Source organism: Typopeltis vanoorti, chromosome 2 (assembly GCF_054136105.1).
Source record: "Typopeltis vanoorti isolate ZY-2024b chromosome 2, IOZ_Tvanoo_1.0, whole genome shotgun sequence".
Lineage (NCBI taxonomy): Eukaryota > Metazoa > Arthropoda > Arachnida > Uropygi > Thelyphonidae > Typopeltis > Typopeltis vanoorti.
Genome location: NC_143550.1, coordinates 94,710,199 through 94,731,923, shown reverse-complemented (window position 1 = coordinate 94,731,923; position 21,725 = coordinate 94,710,199). Strand labels below are relative to the sequence as shown.

General features: G+C 36.2%; 1 protein-coding gene across 1 annotated transcript in view; it reads right to left on the bottom strand.

Annotated features, from left to right (window-relative positions):
• LOC150109266 (exportin-T-like) overlaps positions 1-21,725 on the bottom strand; it is a 359,762-nt gene that overhangs the window by 14,700 nt on the left and 323,337 nt on the right. The window contains exons 23-24 of the mRNA XM_090401965.1: positions 9,792-9,840; positions 6,371-6,486 (exon numbers count right to left, since the gene is read on the bottom strand). Coding sequence (XP_090258091.1) covers positions 6,371-6,486; positions 9,792-9,840 — 165 coding nt within the window. The remainder of the gene's footprint in view (positions 1-6,370; positions 6,487-9,791; positions 9,841-21,725) is intronic.

Genomic DNA, 21,725 nt, shown 5'->3' with positions numbered 1-21,725 from the left:
TGTTATATGTGGTGTCAGACAAGGATGTACATTATCCCCTCTCATATTCATTATCTATATGGATCACATTATGAAGGACAGTGTTATTAAACCTGATATCAAAATTGGAGGTGTTAATCTCAGCTCTTTGCTTTATGTGGATGATGTTTTACTTCTAAATAAATCCTCTACAAGTTTCCCTGACTAAATTGAATAGATGTTGTAATAGATATGGTATGAAGGTCAGCATTAAAAAGACAAAGACAATGAAAATAGGCAGAAACATTGAAAATATCAATTGCATTGTGAATGGAGAACTTATTGAACAAATAAAACATTTCAGCTACTTTGGCTCGATTTTTAGTGAAGATGGTAAATTAAATATGGAATAAGAGAGAAATTAGCTAAAACACTAAATTAGCTGTATACAAGAAAGTATTCAAGCTAATTTTAAATTATGGATCTGAGAGCTGAGTCAGAAGTAAAACACTTGACCAAAGACTAGAGACTGCAGATATGAGAGTCGTTACTAAGATTAGGGGCATGAACAGATGGCATCAATGGCAATATCATATTAAAAATGAGGGTATTAGGAAAGAACTTGATATTGTCAGCATCCAAGAATGCATTAGCAGAGCCAATCTCAGGTGGTATGGTCACTTAAGCAGAATGGAAAAGGAAAAATTAGCAAAACAAGTGTTCTCTGCCAGGTTGTCTGATAATATTGGAGTCTTGAGAGGTAACAGGCTGATTTGGAGGAAAATTGTAGATAGGAAGTTAGTAATGATGTAAATTTTTCATGTATTACTATCATATCCTGTACACCCCTTGAGGATATATATCCGGAATTTGATAATGATGAGATTTGGAAAAGGCATATGACAAGGTGCACAGAAAAAAAGCTTGTGAAAAAGCTACAATTATATGGGATAAAATGGAACATTATACAGAGCAATATCATCATCATCAAATTCCTGACATGTACTCTCAAGGGGGGAGGGTGGGTGTACAGAATATTAAGATAGTACTACATGAAGGACTTACATCATTAATAACTTCCTATCAACAATTTTCCTCCAAATCAATCTGTTATCTGTGAAGATTCCAACATTATCAGATCTTATATTTCTGTCTTCTAAGGCACCTTTTTACTGTATCAATCTGTCTATATCTTGGTTCCCAACCTGACAGAGAACACTTGTTTTGATAATCTTTCCTCTCCCATTTAAGTGACCATATCACCTGAGATTATCCCTGCTAACACATTCCTGGATGCTAACAATGTCAGGTTCTTTCCTAATATCCTCGTTTCAATATAATATTGTCATTGATACCATCTGTTCACACCCCTAATTTTTCTCAGGAGCCTCATATCTGTTGTTTCTAGTCTTTGATTTTATTTCTAACCCATCTCTCAGATCCATAAGTTAAAATTGGTTTCAACACTGTCTTGTACACAGCAATTTAGTGTTTCGACTAAATTTTGACTTAGAGCAATATACAGTCTATATTTAAGTTGTAAGTCAGCAGTCAGAATCAAGGGAAATACAGACGATGGTTTGATATAAAATCAGGTGTAAGAATAGAGTGCACACTATCTCCACTCTTATTCATCATCTATGTGAATAGATGAAAGAAAACCTTATGAAAGAAAGGTGACATTAAACTTGATAATATTAGAATCAGAGATATCAAATTTAGCTCTTTGCTTTAACGTATATCATGTTGTATTCCTAAACATATTCAATGCAAGTCTCCAAGCTTCGTTAACTAAACTAATAACACTTGAAACAAATTTGGCAATAAAATTAGCAATAAAAAAAATACCAAAACTATGAAAATAGGCAGGAACATAGAAAACTTCAGCTGCATTCCCGTGGAGAATCTATATAGAACAAGTAAAATATTTGAGGTATTTAGGCATAGTTTTTTTTAGTAAAGATGGCAAATTAAATATGGAAATAGACAACAGAATAAACAAATCTGGTAAGTCATGGAGCTAGTTGAAGACATTTATATGGAATAAGAGAGAAATTATCCAAACTACTAAACTAACAGTATACAAGACAGCATTCAACCCTGTTTTAAGTTATGGATCTGAGAATCAGGCTAGAAATATGGCACTTGTTCAAAGATTAGAGACCACACACACATGAGAAAGTGAAAAGACCAAACAGATGGCATCAATGACAGAATCATTAAAAATGAAAATATCAGGAAGGAACTTGAGAATGTTAACATTCCAAAATGTGTGAGCAGGGCTCTAAGCTAGTATGGTCACTTAAATAGAATGAGAGAGGAAAATTTAGCAAAACATATGTCTGATGCTAAATGGCAGGAATAAGAACCAGAGGAATACCAGGATCTAAATGGATTGATTCAGCCAGAAGTACCCTTGAAGACCAAAATGTTCATCATTATCAAATTCCTGACATGTACCCTCAAGGGGTGTACAGGATATGATAGTACTACATGAAAAATATACATCATTACTAACTTCCTATCTACAATTTTCCTCCAAATCAGTCTGTTACTTGTCAAGACTCCAACAATATCAGATCTTATACTTCTATCATATAAGGCACTTTGTACCATATCAATCCACCTATATCTTGGTCTTCCTCTGGGTCTTTTCCTATAACCTCGCAGAGAATACTTCTTTTGCTAATCTTTACTTGCTCATTCTGTTCAAGTGACCATACCACCTGAGATTAGCTCTGCTAACGCATTCCTGGATGCTGACAATGTAAAGTTCTTTCCTAATATCCTCGTTTTTAATATGATATTGCATTGATGCCATCTGTTCACGCCTCTAATCTTTCTCAGGACTCTCATCTGCGGTCTCTAGTCTTTGGTCAAGTGTTTTACTTCTGACCCAGTTCTCAGATCCATAAGTTAAAACTGGTTTGAACACTGTCTTGTATACAGCTAATTTAGTGTTCCGACTAATTTCTCTCTTATTCCATATGAATTTATTCAATTGACTTCCTACCATACCAGCTTTGCTGATTCTATTGTCTATTTCTATATTTAATTTACTATCTTCAGTAAAAATCGTGCCTAAGTAGCTGAAATGTTTTACTTGTTCCACAGGTTCACCATTCACAACACAGTTGACATTTTCAATGATTCTGCCTATTTTCATTGTCTTTGTCTTTTTATTGCTGACCTTCATACCATATCTATTACAACAGCTATTCAATTTAGTCAGAGAATCTTGCAAACTTGTAGCGGATTTATTTAGAAGTATAGCATTGTCTGCATAAAGCAAAGAGCTGACATTAACATCTCCAATTCTGATATCATGTTTAAGACCACTTTCCTTCATAATGTAATCCATATACATAATGAATAACAGAGGGGATGATGTACATCCTTGTCTCACACCAGATTTAACATTAAACCATCTTCCTGTACTTCCTTCAATTCTAACTGCTGACTTGCAACTCAAATAAAGACTAAGTATTGCTTGATATAATGCCCCATTGACACCACATAACTGTAGTGTATTGAATAGCTTCTTTCTTGCCACCTTGTCGTATGCCTTTTCCAGATCAACAAAACTTAAATACAGATCTTTGTTATATTCCCATGATTTCTCCACTATTTGTCGTAAAGTGAAGATCTGATCCTGACAGCCTCTATTTGGCCTGAATCCAGCTTGTTCTTCACCAAGCTTTTCTTCCAGAATCCTTCTCAACCGTTTCTCAGATATACTTGCATATATCTTACCAGGAACACTCAGTAGGGATATACCTCTATAATTCTCACATTCAGTTTTCACATTTCCCTTTTTATATATGGGTACTATGAGAGCTCTACTCCACTCGTCTGGAATTCATCCCTCTGTCCAGGCTTTCTGAACTATGCAGTGCAGCCACTGTAAGACTTTTATACCACCATACTTCAGCATTTTTGGTCGAATATCATCTACTCCTGCTGCCTTTCCACATTTCAAGCCTTTGATGGCTTTTTCTACTTCAAGTATGGATATGTATTCCTGACTGCATGCCTGGTCATTGTTTTTTTATCACTGTGCTGTCATCACTGCTTGTTTCATTTAGCAAATTTTCAAAGTAATTACAATACTTAAAGGATATCTTTTTCTTCCGTTTTCATGTCACCTTTATCATCTCTAACTCCTTTTACAGCACTCTTTCCTCCATTTCTAAGCTTCTTGAACAACCTCCAGAATATCTTACCACCTTCTTGATATTTATTTTCTATGTTCTTGCCAAAGTCCTCCCATGACTTTTGCTCACAGTGTTTCGCTTTCTTACATTTGTCTCTGTATTCTCTAAGAGCACAAGCTGACTTATTTGCCAGGAACTTTTGAAATGCTTTCTTCTTTTCCTTCACTGCCTCTTTAACCTCTTGTTTCCACCACGGAGTTCTGATTTTGCTATTCTTGCAGACTTACCTCTGTAGCTGAATCAATTAGGGCATTCTTCAAGGTTTGCCACTGAATCTCCAAGGTTTGGTTCTTGTTCTCAAACTCTTTCATTTTTTCTTCAATAATCTTTATGTATTTTAGTCTACAGTTCACATCTGAGAGCTGCTCAACTTTTATTCACTTTACAACTTTCTTACATGTCATTCTTTTCAATATGAAATTCAATTTTATCCTGCTCAAGACTAAATAGTGATTGCTTCCAATTTCAAAACCTCTGTACACTCTGGTGTCCTGCACCAGGGAGAAAACATCACTATCAACAATAATGTAGTCAATGAGACTTTTCTTATTCCTTGCCTCTTCTCTCTATGTGAATTTGTCCACATTTTTATGTTGGAACATTGTGTTACTAATAACCAGTCCATGTCCTGAGCAGAAATCCAACAGGTATTTGCCATTATTATTAGCTTTGCACTTTTCTCCAAATTTTCCCAAAACATTTTTGTATGTCTGAAAATCACATCCTACTCTGCTATTTAGATTCCCAACTTTTCCTTTTTCATTGTGTCCGTAGCTTTCTATAGAGCCCCAAAAAATTCTTCCACTTCTACCTTAGTAGAGCATTCTGTGGACCATAGACACAAATAAGTCTCATTGTCCAGTTCCCCATCCTAATATTTGCCCACATCACTCTACTTGAGTCTGTCTGTCATTCAAGAAGATTAGCCTCGTTTGTGTTGAATACTATGGCTACTCTTTCTTTTGCTTGATTGTCATTGCCTGAATATAACATTTTGTATTTATTGCTTAGAAAGATCTCACCAGTTTTTCTTTTTTGTTTCAGTCATGCTTAATATGTCGATCTGTAGCTTATCTAATTCCTCAGCTAGCTCCATTTCTTTGCCATTCAGGATTCTCATGTTGATAGTACCGATCTTTAACTCTGGTGATGTTGAGTTGGGGGTGTGCTTTCAGATTTGTTCCAGTAGCTGACTTTTTGCCCTGGTTCCCTGGCGAAGACAACGGTGGCCTTGTTTACCGGGCGACGCCCCAGCTGGCATGAAATTTTGTCATGTTGTACTATCATTTTGTATATTGGGTTAAGCCAATAAGAATACAGTTTGGTCAGCTAAATCCCAAACTGCTAGCCCATCCTCATTCGTTCAGTATCCGGGTAGATACCCAACAGGGTGCACCATAAGAAGGTAAGGATTGGACATTAGGTCAGAAGCCCTGGTCAGCTCTCTGCATTCCTTTAAAGGCTATGTGGGGGTCTCCTCTCAGTTATACAGCTTTGACCCTTAATGCACCCAAATGTTATTTACAACAATAGTGGAGTGCTAACAAGTAAGAGACTAATTCAGAGGAAAACTGTTTATAGGAGAGTAGTAATAATATAAACTTAATTTTGTAGTACTCTCAAATTAGTCTGCACACACTTCAAGATGATGATATATTAAAATATTTATATGAAATTCTTCAGTTCATTTTAACTTCAGAATTATAAAATATTTTTAAAAATCTATTTTTAAGGCAACATTTTTATCTTTCTTTAAGATGTAAGCCAAGAAGTTCAACTTTATATTAAACTTCTTTTTGACACTTCATTGTGTGCAGAAAATAATTTCTGCACATTAATTTTAATTAAATTAAAATGTTAATTAAGCTTAAGATTACAAGATAAAAGAACTCTAGAAATAACTACTCTTTCTACATAAGAGTAGAAAGAGTAGTTATTTCTCCTGCAATGGACAAAAAACCTAATGAAGTTGTGTATATATATATATATATATATATATATATATATATATATATATATATATAAACTTGCTAAATTAGTATATAAAAAATGAGAAAATGGGTCAATTTGGATTTTTCATACTTGCTACATTGAATTTGATCCTCACAACTTTATTATTTTAAAAGTGTAATTTGATTTGTACTTGACTAAAATATTTCAAAATTATGAATGAAATGTCAAAAATCAGTAAAGCTTACCAGAATAGTCTGTGCATCAGATAAGTCAAATGTTTCTTTTAGAGGTGCTGCAAAACAGGCAGGCACAATGGACTTGTACATAAATTCAACAAATCCAGTCATGGTATCCTGGCCACCTTAAATTTTAAATTAAAATATTTTCAACACTGTATTACAATTACATGAAAAATGTTATATATGAGAACTATCTGGTGGATACTCTCCATAATAAATTTTTCACATAATAATTCTTATTTATTCCACAAAAATATCATTTATCAAAACCTACTTTAATGTGTGTATATACAAATGCATGAAGTATATAAATCATAAACGTAATCTATTCTAAAAATGTTTAATAAATAATTAAAAATAAACAACATGGAAAGGAGTACAAAATGCTGCCTGACTACTACTCTCCCTACTCTACAGATGTCCAATTTCTGCTCCAAGTTTTCTTTCTTTATTGTTTTATAAACATTTCTGCTGGTATTGATCAATTAAACTGGTACAATTTTATATATATATATAAATTAATTCCTAACTACACCATATTACTCCTAGATTGTTCCTCCAGTCTGATGGTTTAAAATGACTGCATAATCAAAACATATTTGTATATTCCATAATTCTGTGTATTGTCTGACTGCTGGAAAACATATTCATGGACACTAACAGATTCATCAATATGGTGTAAGCAGATGATTTGTTTACTGTTGAAGGAATCCTGTGTGCAATGTCTGAAGACAATACACAGAATTATGGAATATACAAATATGTTTTGATTATGCAGTCATTTTTATCTGCATAATAAAAACACATAGCAGTGTGAAAAGGTATGTAAGGAAAATTGATATAAAAGCAGTTGGGGTTAATAAAAAAAGTAGAGAAAAGGGTGAAAAAGTTACGTTAGTAAAGGCCTGAGAACTATTATTGTTAAATATTTGTATCCAAAAATACTGAGGGTGATCTCTGGGTGTGGGCTGTGGGAGAAGTTGAATAAATTCTTTTTTGTGTGTGTGTGTGTGGGAGCAGAGATAATAGTATTAAGGTTGTACTATAGCATTGTTTATTTTCCAGATATCCCTTTAATACATGAATAGCTATGCATTTCATGTATAGTAATAGTAGTATAGTAATAATAATAATAGCTTGTCATTAATAGCAGACATTAATGAAATATGTCTCTTTTTCTTACAAAAACAAATAAATAAATAAAAAGATGACTATGCATTTTTTTTTTTTTGTTCTCAAATAACTTGACTGAAGATGATTACTTTCAAGAAACCACTATTTTATATAATAATTCTAAAGGTATTTATTTAAAAGAATGCTGTCACTTCTAAATTAAAGTATTTTATTGTTTATTCATAATTCTACTTAGAAATCACATCACAGAATGCTTACAGGTTTTGAATTGTGTGGTTTGATTTACAGAAAAACAAACCATGACATTTATAATAATGTACTCTACAGCAATTGGACATAAGTTCTTGCCCCTGCCCTTTCCAAGAAGACTATGAACTGAAAACAGGCATCATCGAAAAAAAAAAAAAATTCTGATGAATCTTATCTTCTAGCAGATATCAGACAAAATATTGCTATATATACACACTGAGTTAGCTTTGCATTTTAGGAATACCCCATTCCTGATTTACATATTAGGAGTGATAACAAAGTACCATATGATATCTATGGCACGTTCAGCTACTATAAATAGGAACACCTATTTTCTGTACGTAATCAGTAAATGTTTGCCAGTAATGTGGAAAAGTGGTGATGTAAGCCAATTTGATTGCAGGTAGATAGTTGGAGAATGGAGGGCAGGTGCCAGTACCTTGGAAACAGCTGCACTTGTTGGTTCCTCATGTACTACTGTATCAAGGGTGTGCCAGGACTGGATTAACCATGAACAGATATCCAACAGAAAGGCTCAAGGTCAGTCATGCATGGCTGATCCTAGAGGTGAGTGTGTGTGTGTGGGGGGGGGTGGGGTCATGACTGGTATCTCAGCAATGACATGTAATGATCACACAGCTCACCCAGTACAACAGTGGGGCAGTTCGACCCATTCCCACATGCACCATGTGCTGTACCTTGCTTCGCCTGGGGGTTCCACAGCTGGAGACCAACAAGGATACCCAAGATGATAGCCAGGAATCAGAAACAATGCTTTGCATCAGCCAAGGAATGTTAGCAATGGACCCTCGACAAATGGAAGAAGGTTGACTGGAGTGATGAGTCCTGTTTCCTGTTGCACTATGCTGATGGCTGAGTATGCATTTGGCATAAAAAGCACGACGCCTATCCCTTGGTTGTACAGCTGGGGTTCAACAGGCTAGTGGAGGTGGTGTTATAGTCTCTGGGAAGCTTTTCCTAGTATGCCTTATGTTCGTTGGTTATCATCTCACAAATGCTGAATGCTCCAGGTACCAATTAACAACCATCTCCATCTATATCTGCAGGAGGTCTATCCCAACTGCAGTGCCATCTTTCAACAGGATAACACACCTTGTCATTGGGTTCGTACAACTACTGAGCAGTTGGAGGAACATGTGAATTCACCACATTGTCTTGGTCCCCAAACTCCACCGATTGCAACCCAACTGAACATGTGTAGGATATGGCAGAACAGAGCGTGAGGACTACTGATCCTCTTTTGTGGAATGAGTGTAAACTGATGGAGATGCTGCACCGGGCATGGGTCGAGTTATGCACGGAGGATGTTCAACACCTTGTGGAATTTGTTCCAAGGTATCTGCGAGCCATGATTGCGCAGAGGGGTGGACAAATGCATTATTAGGTGGGTGTTGCAAAGCTAACTCAGTGTGTACATATATATACATACATACATATAGAGGTTTCAAGTAAGTGAATGGAAAAGTTCCATTTGGTTTGGTTTTAGAAAATATTTTTTACATAGTCTTTTCCATATAATGTAAATGCACATAAAATACATGGTGTACACATACAGACTGAAACAAATATTTAAAAAAAAAACCTGACACCAAATAAAATATACATGGGGAATAATATGCAGGTAAGATTCAAAAGCATTACAGTTAATTCAATAAAAACTGAAGTAATTTTTGATAAACAGACTCCACACACCATATAATTCATTTTTTTGGTGAACTGCTCCTCCAATGATTTGTAGTTTCGATGAAGATTTTTTTAATGAATTGTTTATTTGATAAATTGCCATTCAGTAAATTGTTGTTTTCAGAGAATTTTCTGGGTACCAATATGTGTGTGTGTGTGTGAGAGAGAGAGAGAGAGCAGGGACTGATGTGCTAACAGAGGTGAACAACACCAAGGAGAATGCTTTGATGTACTCCTACTTTTCCTAAGAAAAGCAAAATGGGAACTGGTATCTAATTTACATTATCCAGTAATGAGTTAATAAATACTAGAATATTATATACAGTAATAAAAAACATACCCCATAGTTCTACCATTTTTCGTAGGATTGTGAAGCAGGTCCTCTGAGCCTAAAAGAGAGAAACCTTGATTAAAGTTAAGGTACTGTGTTCTATCGCAACCTGAAAACTTTATGTACAGACCTATAACAGCTATACAAATAATTTTAATATTTGAAAAATCAGTCACCTTAATTTTGAATTCTAGCATCATCTACAAATATAAGATAACAAATAAATTGCATATTACTTTAATTCCACATATAAGAGTACCTATCCTGATGAGAAATTGCATTATATAATTTTCAACTATTTTTACTGAAGGAAGAATCCTAGTCAAGCTTTCAATAATACATACTTGAAAAATATCAATGAAAGACATATGCCATGGAAAGGTTTAGAGAGTTGCTCTTGACATTTCCAAAGGTTATGACCATGTTTGGCATCAAGACCTGCTAAACAAATTACCATCTTTTGTTCTCTTGCCACCTTTGTAACTGGGTAACTAGCTTTCTCTCTGGTTGTCACCTGTGAGTCATGGTGGATAGCTCCATTTCTCTGAGCTTCACCAGAAAGCTGGAATGCCTCAAGGATCTGTCCTATCCTGTACTCTCTTTCTCCTGTACATAAATGACCTACTCACAATTACCACTAATTCAATCCACAAACTTTTGCAGACAATAGAACTTTCTGCTCATTTGACAAGCCATGCTACACTGATTTCTCAGGCTACAAGATCTTCTACAACTAGTGCCTTAAACATTGATCTACACACTATCCTTCAAATGGGAGCAAGGACCACTTTGTCATGTTAAATACCATAAAAACATAGTACTGCCTTTTATTTTGCAAAAGAGATCTCAGCTCTTCTACCTTTACCCTCAGTAATGCATAAATCACCATACAAGATAAGATCTCTCTCTCTGCTTGTGCTAACATTTAACTCCAGTCTCTCCTGGCATAAACATATGCCATCAATGGCTTCCTCGGCATCCAAAAAACTAGGCATTCTCTTTCATTTAAGATGCTATTTTACACCTTACCACTCAACTATACAAAAATTCCAAATCTGCCCATGCTTAGAATACTGCTCACATGTTTGGGATAGGGCACCTTAAACTTCCCTTAAAATTCTTAATGCTGTCCAGAGGAGAGCCATTAGGCTCATAGATGATCCCTCTCTTACAGATTCACACCAACCACTATCTAACAGATGCAATGTTTAAGCACTGTATCTATTCTAAAGGTACTTCAACGGTCACTGCTCTGCTGAACTGGCAACTATCATTTCCCCCCTTTTGGTTGCACTTGTTAATACAAGAGCAGCAATGGACCACATAAAAGTGAAAGCTGGTTTACAGCTTTCACTTTTATATGATCCACTTCTGTCCCCTGGTTGGTATATCAATAGACTTTTGTCTCAGTCCTTATTTGCACCCCATACATGGTACTGATGTGCTTATACCCGTAGGTCCCTCAACCTCTCATTTATGGGATCAATATATAAATATAAGTAAATCCATGTTGTACTTTGTAAAATATAGATGCTCTGTCAGTGCATTTCTGTATATGAGCTCTTACTAACTTTTTCAAAATCTTCACCACCAGTCACTTCACCGAAATACATAACTGATGTACACAATATACTAATAATTGTCCGGATACCCCTGTTTTTTGAAGTTATGGAACATTCCAGGTTTGTTAATAACATATAAACCGGTGCACAGATAGTAAGAAACAATATTTCATCATATCAGTTGAATACAGGTGGTATGGCAACATGAGGTGAACTCAGTGACTTTGAGAGAGGTGTCATTGTGAGCTGTCACATTGGTGGCATGTCCATACATGCCACTGCTGCTCAACTGGAGCATCCAAAATCAATGGTTGGCGATGTGATCAACAAATGGAGACGTTCTGGCATCACTAGTAGGAAAGCATCCAGGACAGCCACTGAAAATGACTGACATGCATGAGGGTGTTAAAACAGGTGGCATGCAAAAACCGGCATCCATGATAAGTTCCAGAGCACCAGTAACACCATGGACCATGGTGAGCACTAATAGTGTACAAAAAGAACTCCATTTACTAGGTTTCCATGGAAGAGCAGTAGCACACAAGTTGAATGTCACAACAATGAACAAGGTGGCTCGACTGGCCTGGTGCAAAGAGCATATGAACTGGACAATTGACCAGTGGAAAATGGTACTCTGGAGCAATGAATCAACGTTCACCTGTTTCCAGTCTGATGGTAGGGTGTGGGTGTGGAGGTAGTCTGGTGAACGCTTGTTACCACAGTGTGTTGTACTGAAACTAACGTTTGGTGGTGGGGGAGTAATGATGTGGGGTGCATTCAGCTGGTTTGGAGTGGGACTACTGGTCATTGTCTGTAGTTCCATGAAGGCAGCTCAGTATCATGATATTCTGGATAATCAGGTGCTGCCTGCACTGGAGTTTTTATGGAAGAGACCCATGTTACTATCAATATGACAATGCCCATGCCACAAAGTTACAGCTATTATGGAATGGCAGGAAGAGATCTGTGCAGAGTCTCAACCCCATCGAACACCTGTAGGACGAATTGGAGTGACGACTAAGGTCCAGAGCAGCACGTTCTTGATCTGTCGCTGAACTCAGTGCTGCTTTGATGGAGGAACGGAGACAAATTCTACTTGATGTCTGCCACACATTGGTGGAAAGCCTCCCTCAAAGGGTACAGGTGGTGATCAAAGCCAAAGGTGGACAAATCTGATCTTAGGGTTCGCCTGCTAGTATCAACTGCAAATTGCTAAAGTGTCCAGACAATTATTGGTAGATAGTATATATACCAGATGGGAAAAGCAGTATCATTTGAAGCAATTGATAGACCGGTGAGAAATTAAGACTTTTCCATGGTATGCATGGAGGTGAGAGTTCAATTTCTGTGTTTTTATGAACTGTGGCTTGTGACATAGCTCTGCAGTCAATATTATAGTCACAGATGCTTACGATTCTCAACCAAATACCAAATTAATAGAAAACATGAAAACTGAAGTGCTGATATAAATATTCAGCAATTAAAAATAAAAAGATACTTATATAATTAATGAATTGCAAATTACTAATATCATAGGTTTGTTCTTACCACTGGTTTTTTTTTTTTTTTTTTTTTTTTTTTTTTTTTTTTTTTTTTTTTTAAATCAGAGAACCTTGGTGGTCATGTTTGCTACATCTTTTCATTTCAAGAGTGCACTGCAATACTGTAGATCTAATATCACAAGTTTACTTCATGCTTTAATTTTTTTAAAGTGAAAATTAAACATACGTTAAGATCATATCTTAAATGGTATGTGCTATGCTCTTTATTCTGGCATGACATGTTTCTCCCTACCAATAATACAATGCAGTTACCAAACAACACTTTTTGCTTTAGTAAGGAATGCTTATAACTCATGACTTGCAAATTAGTATTAAATATATATCAGGCTCGCACATGTGACAAGAGAATATGAAGAAAGAAGTAATCTGAAATACTTCATGAATAACCTTCAGCTATTCATGAAATACTTCATGAATAGCTGAAGGTTGCAGTTTTTGGGGAATATATAGATCATGTTAAAAAGAAGAGAAGTAAATGGAATAAAAGGAAGAATAAAAGGAAAATGGCAACGTGACGTTGCCGAAATATCGGAAAATATTTATTAAAGTTTAATTTATATCCTTAACTACGTTGTTCTATTCCTTAAGTGTTCTAATAAGGAATAAAAGGAAGTGTGCACATTAGTTTGGTAACTTTGAAGCTAGAGAGTAAATGAATGTTGAATAGCAGATGCATGTGTTTTTACTGTCTTGAAAGAAACCAAAGGAATGGCATTGATGGCAGCTCAGCAGAACACTTGAAAACAGCTATGGCAGTGAGAGAGAGAGAGAGAGAGATAATGCAGAACAAAACATGTATGAAAAAGTGACTGTGTCAATCTGAAGTAGTAGCAATTACTTACAATGACCTCTTCTAGAGCATCAGACATTATGAGGTGAACCATCCTGAATGTGTGAGTAGCATTCTTTCAAGACTGGACAGATATGGAATTTACACATGCTATACAAATGTAATGGTGAGAGGGTAGTGCCTTGAACAGAAAATTGTACCTAGATTTTTGTAGGCTGGATAACCTACTGAGATGTGTTCAAAGCAGGAAGCAGGAAAGACTAAAGGTGTGAGTTAGCAAAAAAGAGAAATCTAATCACAATTTGCAGACTGGATATTATTAAGGGGAAAGTGAAGTGAAATCTTTCTTATTAGAAATGAGAGAGAACTATAAGTAAGGCTATCCTTGCCCTACTAACATATTGGAGTTCAAGCTGCTAATCATGAAGCTTCTAAGGATTATGAACTACAAAATTTGTTAAGGAAAGAAGAGGAATATAGTGTATTGTCATCAGCAATGCTATTCAGTGAGAGAAAGTCATTTAAGTACAGGAGGAGAGTGGGTAAGAGTACAGAGATCTTGGATATTCTAGCATTGGTGGAAAATCATTTATCTTGACATGTAAAGTGATCTGAGAGGAAAATGGCAACCCCAATGTAAAGAGTAGAGAGCAGATCATATGATGGTGGTTTGTGAGTAGTTCCTTTGTGCCAGACCTAATAAGTTTTTTATTTTATTTTTTTTTCATATCAGCCCCCACATAAGGGAGGTTCTAATACCTATGGAATCACAGTGTCAAGTGGGGGCAAGTGGTTAAAAGAACAAAGGAATATGTGTTTGTGTTCCTTGAAAACATGAAGTTTGTAATCATTGGGGTAGACAGTATAGGGGGAAAGACTATTCTAAAGAGCAGAGGTATAAAGAATGAGAATGAGAAACTGGTTCAATAAGTTTGGAGTTGAACTGTATGGATGTTGACTAGCAACTTCTGCAACTATCATGGAAATGACAACAGCTACATGAGTTCCTTTAAACCTTTTCATGGCTTTTGACTACAGATCATGAGTGATAAAATCTATACCAGTGATTGCTAATTAGCTCGTGGATCTCCAGTTGGTGAAGAAGTTGAAGATATTATGCATGCAAATCATGATTATGTAGAGGCATCATTGTCATCAATGTCAATGAGTGGTGGAAACAGAGCTGTAGAGTAGGAGCCCTCCCTCGACGAGTCTTTGGACTCTCTGGAGGTGTCACGTAATAATAATAATTGTTTGAAAAACAAAACTGCTTTCTTTAGTATATGAAAACACATTATGCAAAACTTTCTTTGGTGGTATAAAGGATCAGATATCAGGTTCCTTTTTTACCCAACATCTTTTATATGCTGAAATCTTTCTTTTACTTTGTTTGTTCTGAATTTTTCTGGACTTGACAATCTGACCAATACAGCAAATACCACAGGAACATTGGTGATTCAGGATTCTTTCAATGATGAGCTAATTATTGAAGGGAATTAGCGACCTAAGTACAACTGTAATTTTTTTTTTTTTTTTAAAAAAAGAGAAAATTCCATCAGGATTTGAGTTATTTTTTATTAAGCATTATACTTTACCTGTGACATTTCTTATACAAGGAAGAGTAACAATATCTTTATAGTTACATAATTTTTATTCATCACTTGGCATTTTTTAATAATATTCATTTTACTACTTTGGAATTATATCAATTTTCAATGAAGATGTAATTATATTCTAATTCTTCTATTTACATCATATGAGCACAAATAAGAACACACTAAGGATATCTTAAGCAGAACGATGGAATAGTATAGTAGAACAGTGTCCATGGAATTACCTATAGACAAGACATAAGGCAGATAAGAACATATGTGGGAAGGAGTAAACCTATAAGGGAGATAATTATGCAACTGAAATGAGTAGTATCTGTAGGTTCTCTCAATTAATCAGATAACTCTCATCTGGATAGCATAACAACTCTAAAGTCGGACAGATCTGAAATTTGTATAAGGTGACAGGTAGTGTCTTGGAGACTGAGAATGCTATGTAATGAGTCTGTCATCAGAAGACTTCAGTAGTTATTTTCTATTATATGAAATGCATTTAAATAAATTAATACTGCACTGTGGATATACTAACTAATTTCATTCATGTAATGTGGTTGGGCTAGGAAAGGATAAAGTTTTATTGGTCCAAGATAAGAAATCTGCCTGGAGATTTGGTCAAAGATAATGGGAAAGTGAAATGAGATCTGTTTTGTGAGAAAGAAGATAGGACTACGTATTAGCAACACTGAATATGGATAGTGTTCTCACTTCACTGAAAAACGCAAAAATTTCAGAGTTCAAGCTGCACAAGTCATCAAATGAAAAGGAAAAATGAAGCATACTATCAACAGCAAAGCTATAAATAGGAATTGGGGTTAGAGACAAAGAGAGAGTTGTTTATATAAATAAAGGATGAGGAACAGGATATAAACACAAAGCGCTTGAGTTCTTCAAGGCTCTGCACTTACACCAGTGAAGAAAAAGCCAATGACACACACAGTGAATGACCAAGAAAAAAACTGCCCATGCAATTACAAATGCTAGATGTGATGAAATGTCCTGATATATCAAGAGCAGTAACATGAGTTTCTCTCAACCTTTTTGTAGGTTCTATCAAGAGATGGATGACTGGAGACAGAGTAGTGGAATCAATACTAGTAATGAAGATGACCAATGATGAAAATCTCCATTATTTTTGAGAGAATTGAGATGAGGATGATAGGTTAATGGCAAACTGTTATCTCTCTGTTTTTTTTTTTTTTTTTACCTTGGAATGGGCTGAATAGAGGTTTGCTTTTAGGAAAGTCAGACAATGGCAAAGTATAAGAGACATTGAACAGATATCCCAAGATTTGTTGGTATCTAAGCTGTTCGATTTGTCTCATGCCAATCTATCAAAAGACCAGAGGTATATACATTCAACTGCTCTTGGTATTGTAAGAAGTGTTATGCTATGGTCAGCTGAGGAGGAGGAAAAGATGCAGGGGGAGGTCAGTTTTCTTTGAATAATGGTACGATCTGGATGTGAAGAGATAAAAGAATGGAAGGAAAGAAGCTTTTTGAAGCTTTTTTGTGCAACTGCTGCAAGTGTTAGTGTAGGCTAAGAGTAAAGCCCAAGTTCTCATCTTAAAGAGTGATTAAAACAGAGGTAGTGAGTTAAAGGATGAAAGCCTTTGTTAATAATCTGATAAGAGCAAGTGTTGAGATCAGGAGCGTGAAAACAGTAATATGAAGACAGGGAAGAACAGCAGAAACGATGGACTTCGTCCAACTAGGCACCATTGTAGCACTAATGGACATGAGGCTGGGAGTGATTGAAAGAAGGAGCAGTCTATACAAAATGACACTTGGATGTGATTATGGTTTAGGTGTACTCTGGAAGAAGAACTGTCCACTTAGTTAAGAGGATACAGCAGTTTATGTATACTAATGACAAAAGTATTAGGAATAAGAGAGAATAGTTTTTGGCATTGGTTAGTGTAACCTTACCAAAAGTTACAGGCATCAGTGAGACTTAGTTGCAGCAGATAATGTAGTTAGAGATGGAATGTGAGGAGGAAGAGTATTTTCAGAGTACTATCACCTGCTGATGATAGCAGACAAACTGCATACAAAAGTAGGAGATCATTCAGAAAGACAAAGAAGTGGAAGGTAGTTCACCCAAGGAAATCTGGTGTGAAAGAGAGACCAAAAGGACAAAACTTATGGTTGGTTGCTGCTATACAATTGAGGGGGGGGGGGATATGCATCAGCAATTAGTATGAGTGAATGCTGAGTAATTATCATGAAGGAAGTTTATTTTTCACTTGGTTAGACTATAATAAATTTAGTTTAATCCTTTATCCAAGTGTAAGCAAACAAAGTTTGCACCTGAAAATATCTTCAGGACTGAGTGCAACTCCAAGCAAAGGTGGGCCAAGCTGGTGTTGCACTACCTTACCTCACTCCTGAAGATATTTTCAGGTGCAAACTTTGTTTTCTTACACTTGGATAAAGGATTAAACTAAATTTATTATAATTATCATGAAATCTTCCATCATGAGGAAATAAACTGGAAGGAAGAAAGATCAAATGGTAGGAAGGAAATGGAATTTGCCCACCCACTAAGTGATAATTACTTGAAACAGCAGTTTTTCATCAGTGAACTATATAGCTTGTAATCTTTTCATCCAAAACTGAATCAGGGAATTAGGGTTGGAAAGCAACTATTTGGTTTTGACATGGGAAGTTGCTAACCATGTGGAATTTTCCATTAAGAAGGAGTATAGTGGAATTATAGGGTAAGTGAGTGACTTTGCACTTCACAACCATACGGGGAAGGAGTGTCCTAGGTTTGATTCCCATCGACAATGTGAAGAGCTTAAGGATCTTCCTCAGCCATAGCCAAGTTAGCTGGTCTTGGGCGTGAACAGCAGGATTTTTCCCGCCAGTTTATCTGGGGTTTTTCATTCTGCAAGCAGACAAACCGGCCCGTGGACACACACACACACACAGAGATTACAATCAGGAATACTGACCCAGCCATAGGCCTAATTAGTCAGCAATGCCAGTTCTGGAACCCGAATAAAATGGGGGAGGGGGGAGACTGAGATGTGCTGTACATTGGAATAGCCTGAGAGTTTGTAGAAGTCAGTTGATAAGGAGAAAAGAGGAGATATACAACAGAAACGCCTGTTGCTAAATGGATTTTATAGGACTAATGCAGAGAAAAAATTTTTCAGCACTGGGGGGGTAGAAGAAGGAGTTATCCCTGAAAATTGGATAAGAAGTTGGTTAGCAAGAATGTCAGTATGACAAATCCTGTAATGGATAGACAGTTGGAGTAGATGATATGTGACTAGAAATTCTGAAATATGGAGGTACAAAAGTTTTGCAGTCGTTACATAACCTAATTCAGAATGCCTGTTCAGAAGATAGAATTCTAGATGACTGAAGTAGAGCTCTCATAATTCCCACATAAAAAAAGAAACAAAACTGCATGCGAGCATTATGAAGAAATTTTTCTACTAAGTGTTCAAGTTCTCAATCAAACTTAAGACAAGGCTAATAATAACTGTGCAGTCTGATACTGTCTTTCAAACAATCCCTGACCACTTCCTATGCACAATTGACATATTCATTCTTTTTTTCTACTACTTTCTACACTGCTCCAAGCTGCCACCTAACTTTGCCAATAATCACTAGCTCTGTAGTTCCACACATAATGCTTTCTTGACTGAGAATTTAACAGAATTTATAACATAATTTAACATATAACCTTCCAGACTAAGACTTCATGGTCACTTTCCCTGATTGGAGATAGAGTTGCTACTGTAGTTATAGACAGATAGGGTTTCCACATTTCTTAAAATTCTCTGTAGAAGTCTCCTGCCATTTATCCAGCCATGACGATTAAGTCCCTCAACATGTAGAATAGGGGTGCTTAAGGGTCAAAGCTGTATAACTGAGAGACCTCCACATAGCCTTTAAAGGAATGCGGAGAACCGACCAGGGCTTCTGACCTAATGTCCAATCCTCACCTTTCCGTGGTGCACCCTGTTGGGTATCTACTTTGATACCGAACGAACGAGGATGGGCTGGCAATTTGGGATTTAGCCGACCAAATTGTATTCTTATTGGTTAAACCAAAATAAAAAATGATGGTACAACATGACAAAATTTCATGCCGGCTGGGGCGTCGCCCGGTTAAACAAGGCCCCCGTTGTTTTCGCCAGGGAACCAGGGCAAGCAGCGAAAAGTCAGCTACTGGAACAAATCTGAAAACAAACCCCAACTCAACATCACCAGAGTTAAAGATTGGTACTATCAACGTAAGAAGCCTGAATGGCAAAGACAGCTAGCTGAGGAATTAGATAAGTACCAGATCGACATAATAGGGGTGACTGAAACAAAAAAGACCAAAACTGGTGAGATCTTTCTGAGCAATAAATACAAAATGTTATATTCAGGCAATGACAATCAAGGAAAAGAAGGAGTAGCCATAGTATTCAACACAAAATACAAGGCTAATCTTCTTGAATGGCAGTCAGTCTCAAGTAGAGTAATGTGGGCAAATATGAGAATGGGGAACTGGACAATGAGACTTATTTGTGCCTATGGTCCCACAGAAGGTTCTACTAAGGTAGAAGTGGAGGAATTTTTTGATGCTTTAGAAAAGCAACTGACACAATGAAAAAGGAAAACTTGGTCCTTGTTGGGGATCTAAATAGCAGAGTAGGAAATGATTGTGAGACATACAAAAATAATTTGGGAAAAAAAAAAAAAAGCAAAGCTAATAATAATGGCAAATATCTGTTGGATTTCTGCTCAGGACATGGACTGGTTATTACTAACACCATGTTCCAACATAAAAATGTGCACAAATTCACATGGAGAGAAGAGGCTAGGAATAAGAAAAGTCTCATTGACTATGTTATTGTTGATAGTTATGTTTTCTACCTGGTGCAGGACACCAGAGTGTACAGAGGATTTGAAATTGGAAGTAATCACTATTTAGTCTTGAGCAGGATAAAATTGAATTTCATATTGAAAAGAATAACATGTAAGAAAGTTTTAAAGCGAATAAAAGTTGAGCAGCTCTCAGATGTGAACTGTAGACTAAAATACAGAAAGATTATTGAAATGAAAATGAAAGAGTTTGAGAACAGGAACCAAACCTTGGAGATTCAGTGGCAAACTCTGAAGAAAACATTGATTGATTCTGCCAGAGAGGCATGTGGTGAGGTTCTGTGCAAGGATAAAAAAAATCAGAACTCCCTGGTGGACACAGGAAGTTAAAGAGGCAGTGAAGGAAAAGAAGAAAGCATATCAAAAGCTCCTGGCAAATAAGTCAGCTTTTACTCTTACAGAATACAGAGACAAATCTAAGAAAGCTAAACAGTGTGTAAAACTAGCTAAACAAAAGTTATGGGAGGACTTTGTCAAGAATATAGAAAATAAATATCAAGAAGGTGGCAAAATATTCTGGAGGTTGTTGAAGAAGCTTAGGAATGGAGGAAAGAGTGCTGTAAAAGGAATTAGAGATGATAAAGGTGACATGAAAACAGGAGAAAAAGATATCCTTGAAGTATGGAGTAATTACTTTGAAAAACTGCTAAATGAAACAAGCAGTGATGACAGCACAGTGATAAAAAAACACTGACCAGGCATGCAGTCAGGAATACATATCCATACTTGAAGTAGAAAAAGCCATCAAAGGCTTGAAATGTGGAAAGGCAGCAGGAGTAGATGATATTTGACCAGAAATGCTGAAGTATGGTGGTATAAAAGTCTTACAGTGGCTGCACTGCATAGTTCTATGCAGTGCAGCCACTGCAAAGATCTATGCAAGTATACTTGAGAAACGGTTGAGAAGAATTGTGGAAGAAAAGCTTGGTGAAGAACAAGCTGGATTCAGGCCAAATAGAGGCTGTCAGGATCAGATCTTCACTTTACGACAAATAGTCGAGAAAGCATGGGAATATAACAAAGATCTGTATTTAAGTTTTGTCGATTTGGAAAAGGCATATGACAAGGTGCCAAGAGAGAAGCTATTCAATACGCTGCAGTTATATGGTGTCAATGGGGCAGTATATCAAGCAATACTTCGTCTTTATTTGAGTTGTAAGTCAGCAGTTAGAATTGAAGGAAGTACAGGAAGATGGTTTAATGTTAAATCTGGTGTGAGACAAGGATGTACATTATCCCCTCTGTTATTCATTATCTATATGGATCACATTATGAAGGAATGTGGTATTAAACCTGATATCAAAATTGGAGATGTTAATGTCAGCTCTTTGCTTTATATGGATGATGTTATACTTCTAAATAAATCCGCTACAAGTCTGCAAGATTCTCTGACTAAATTGAATAGCTGTTGTAATAGATATGGTATGAAGGTCAGCAATAAAAAGACAAAGACAATGAAAATAGGCTGAATCATTGAAAATGTCAACTGTGTTGTGAATGGAGAACCTGTGGAACAAGTAAAACATTTCAGCTAC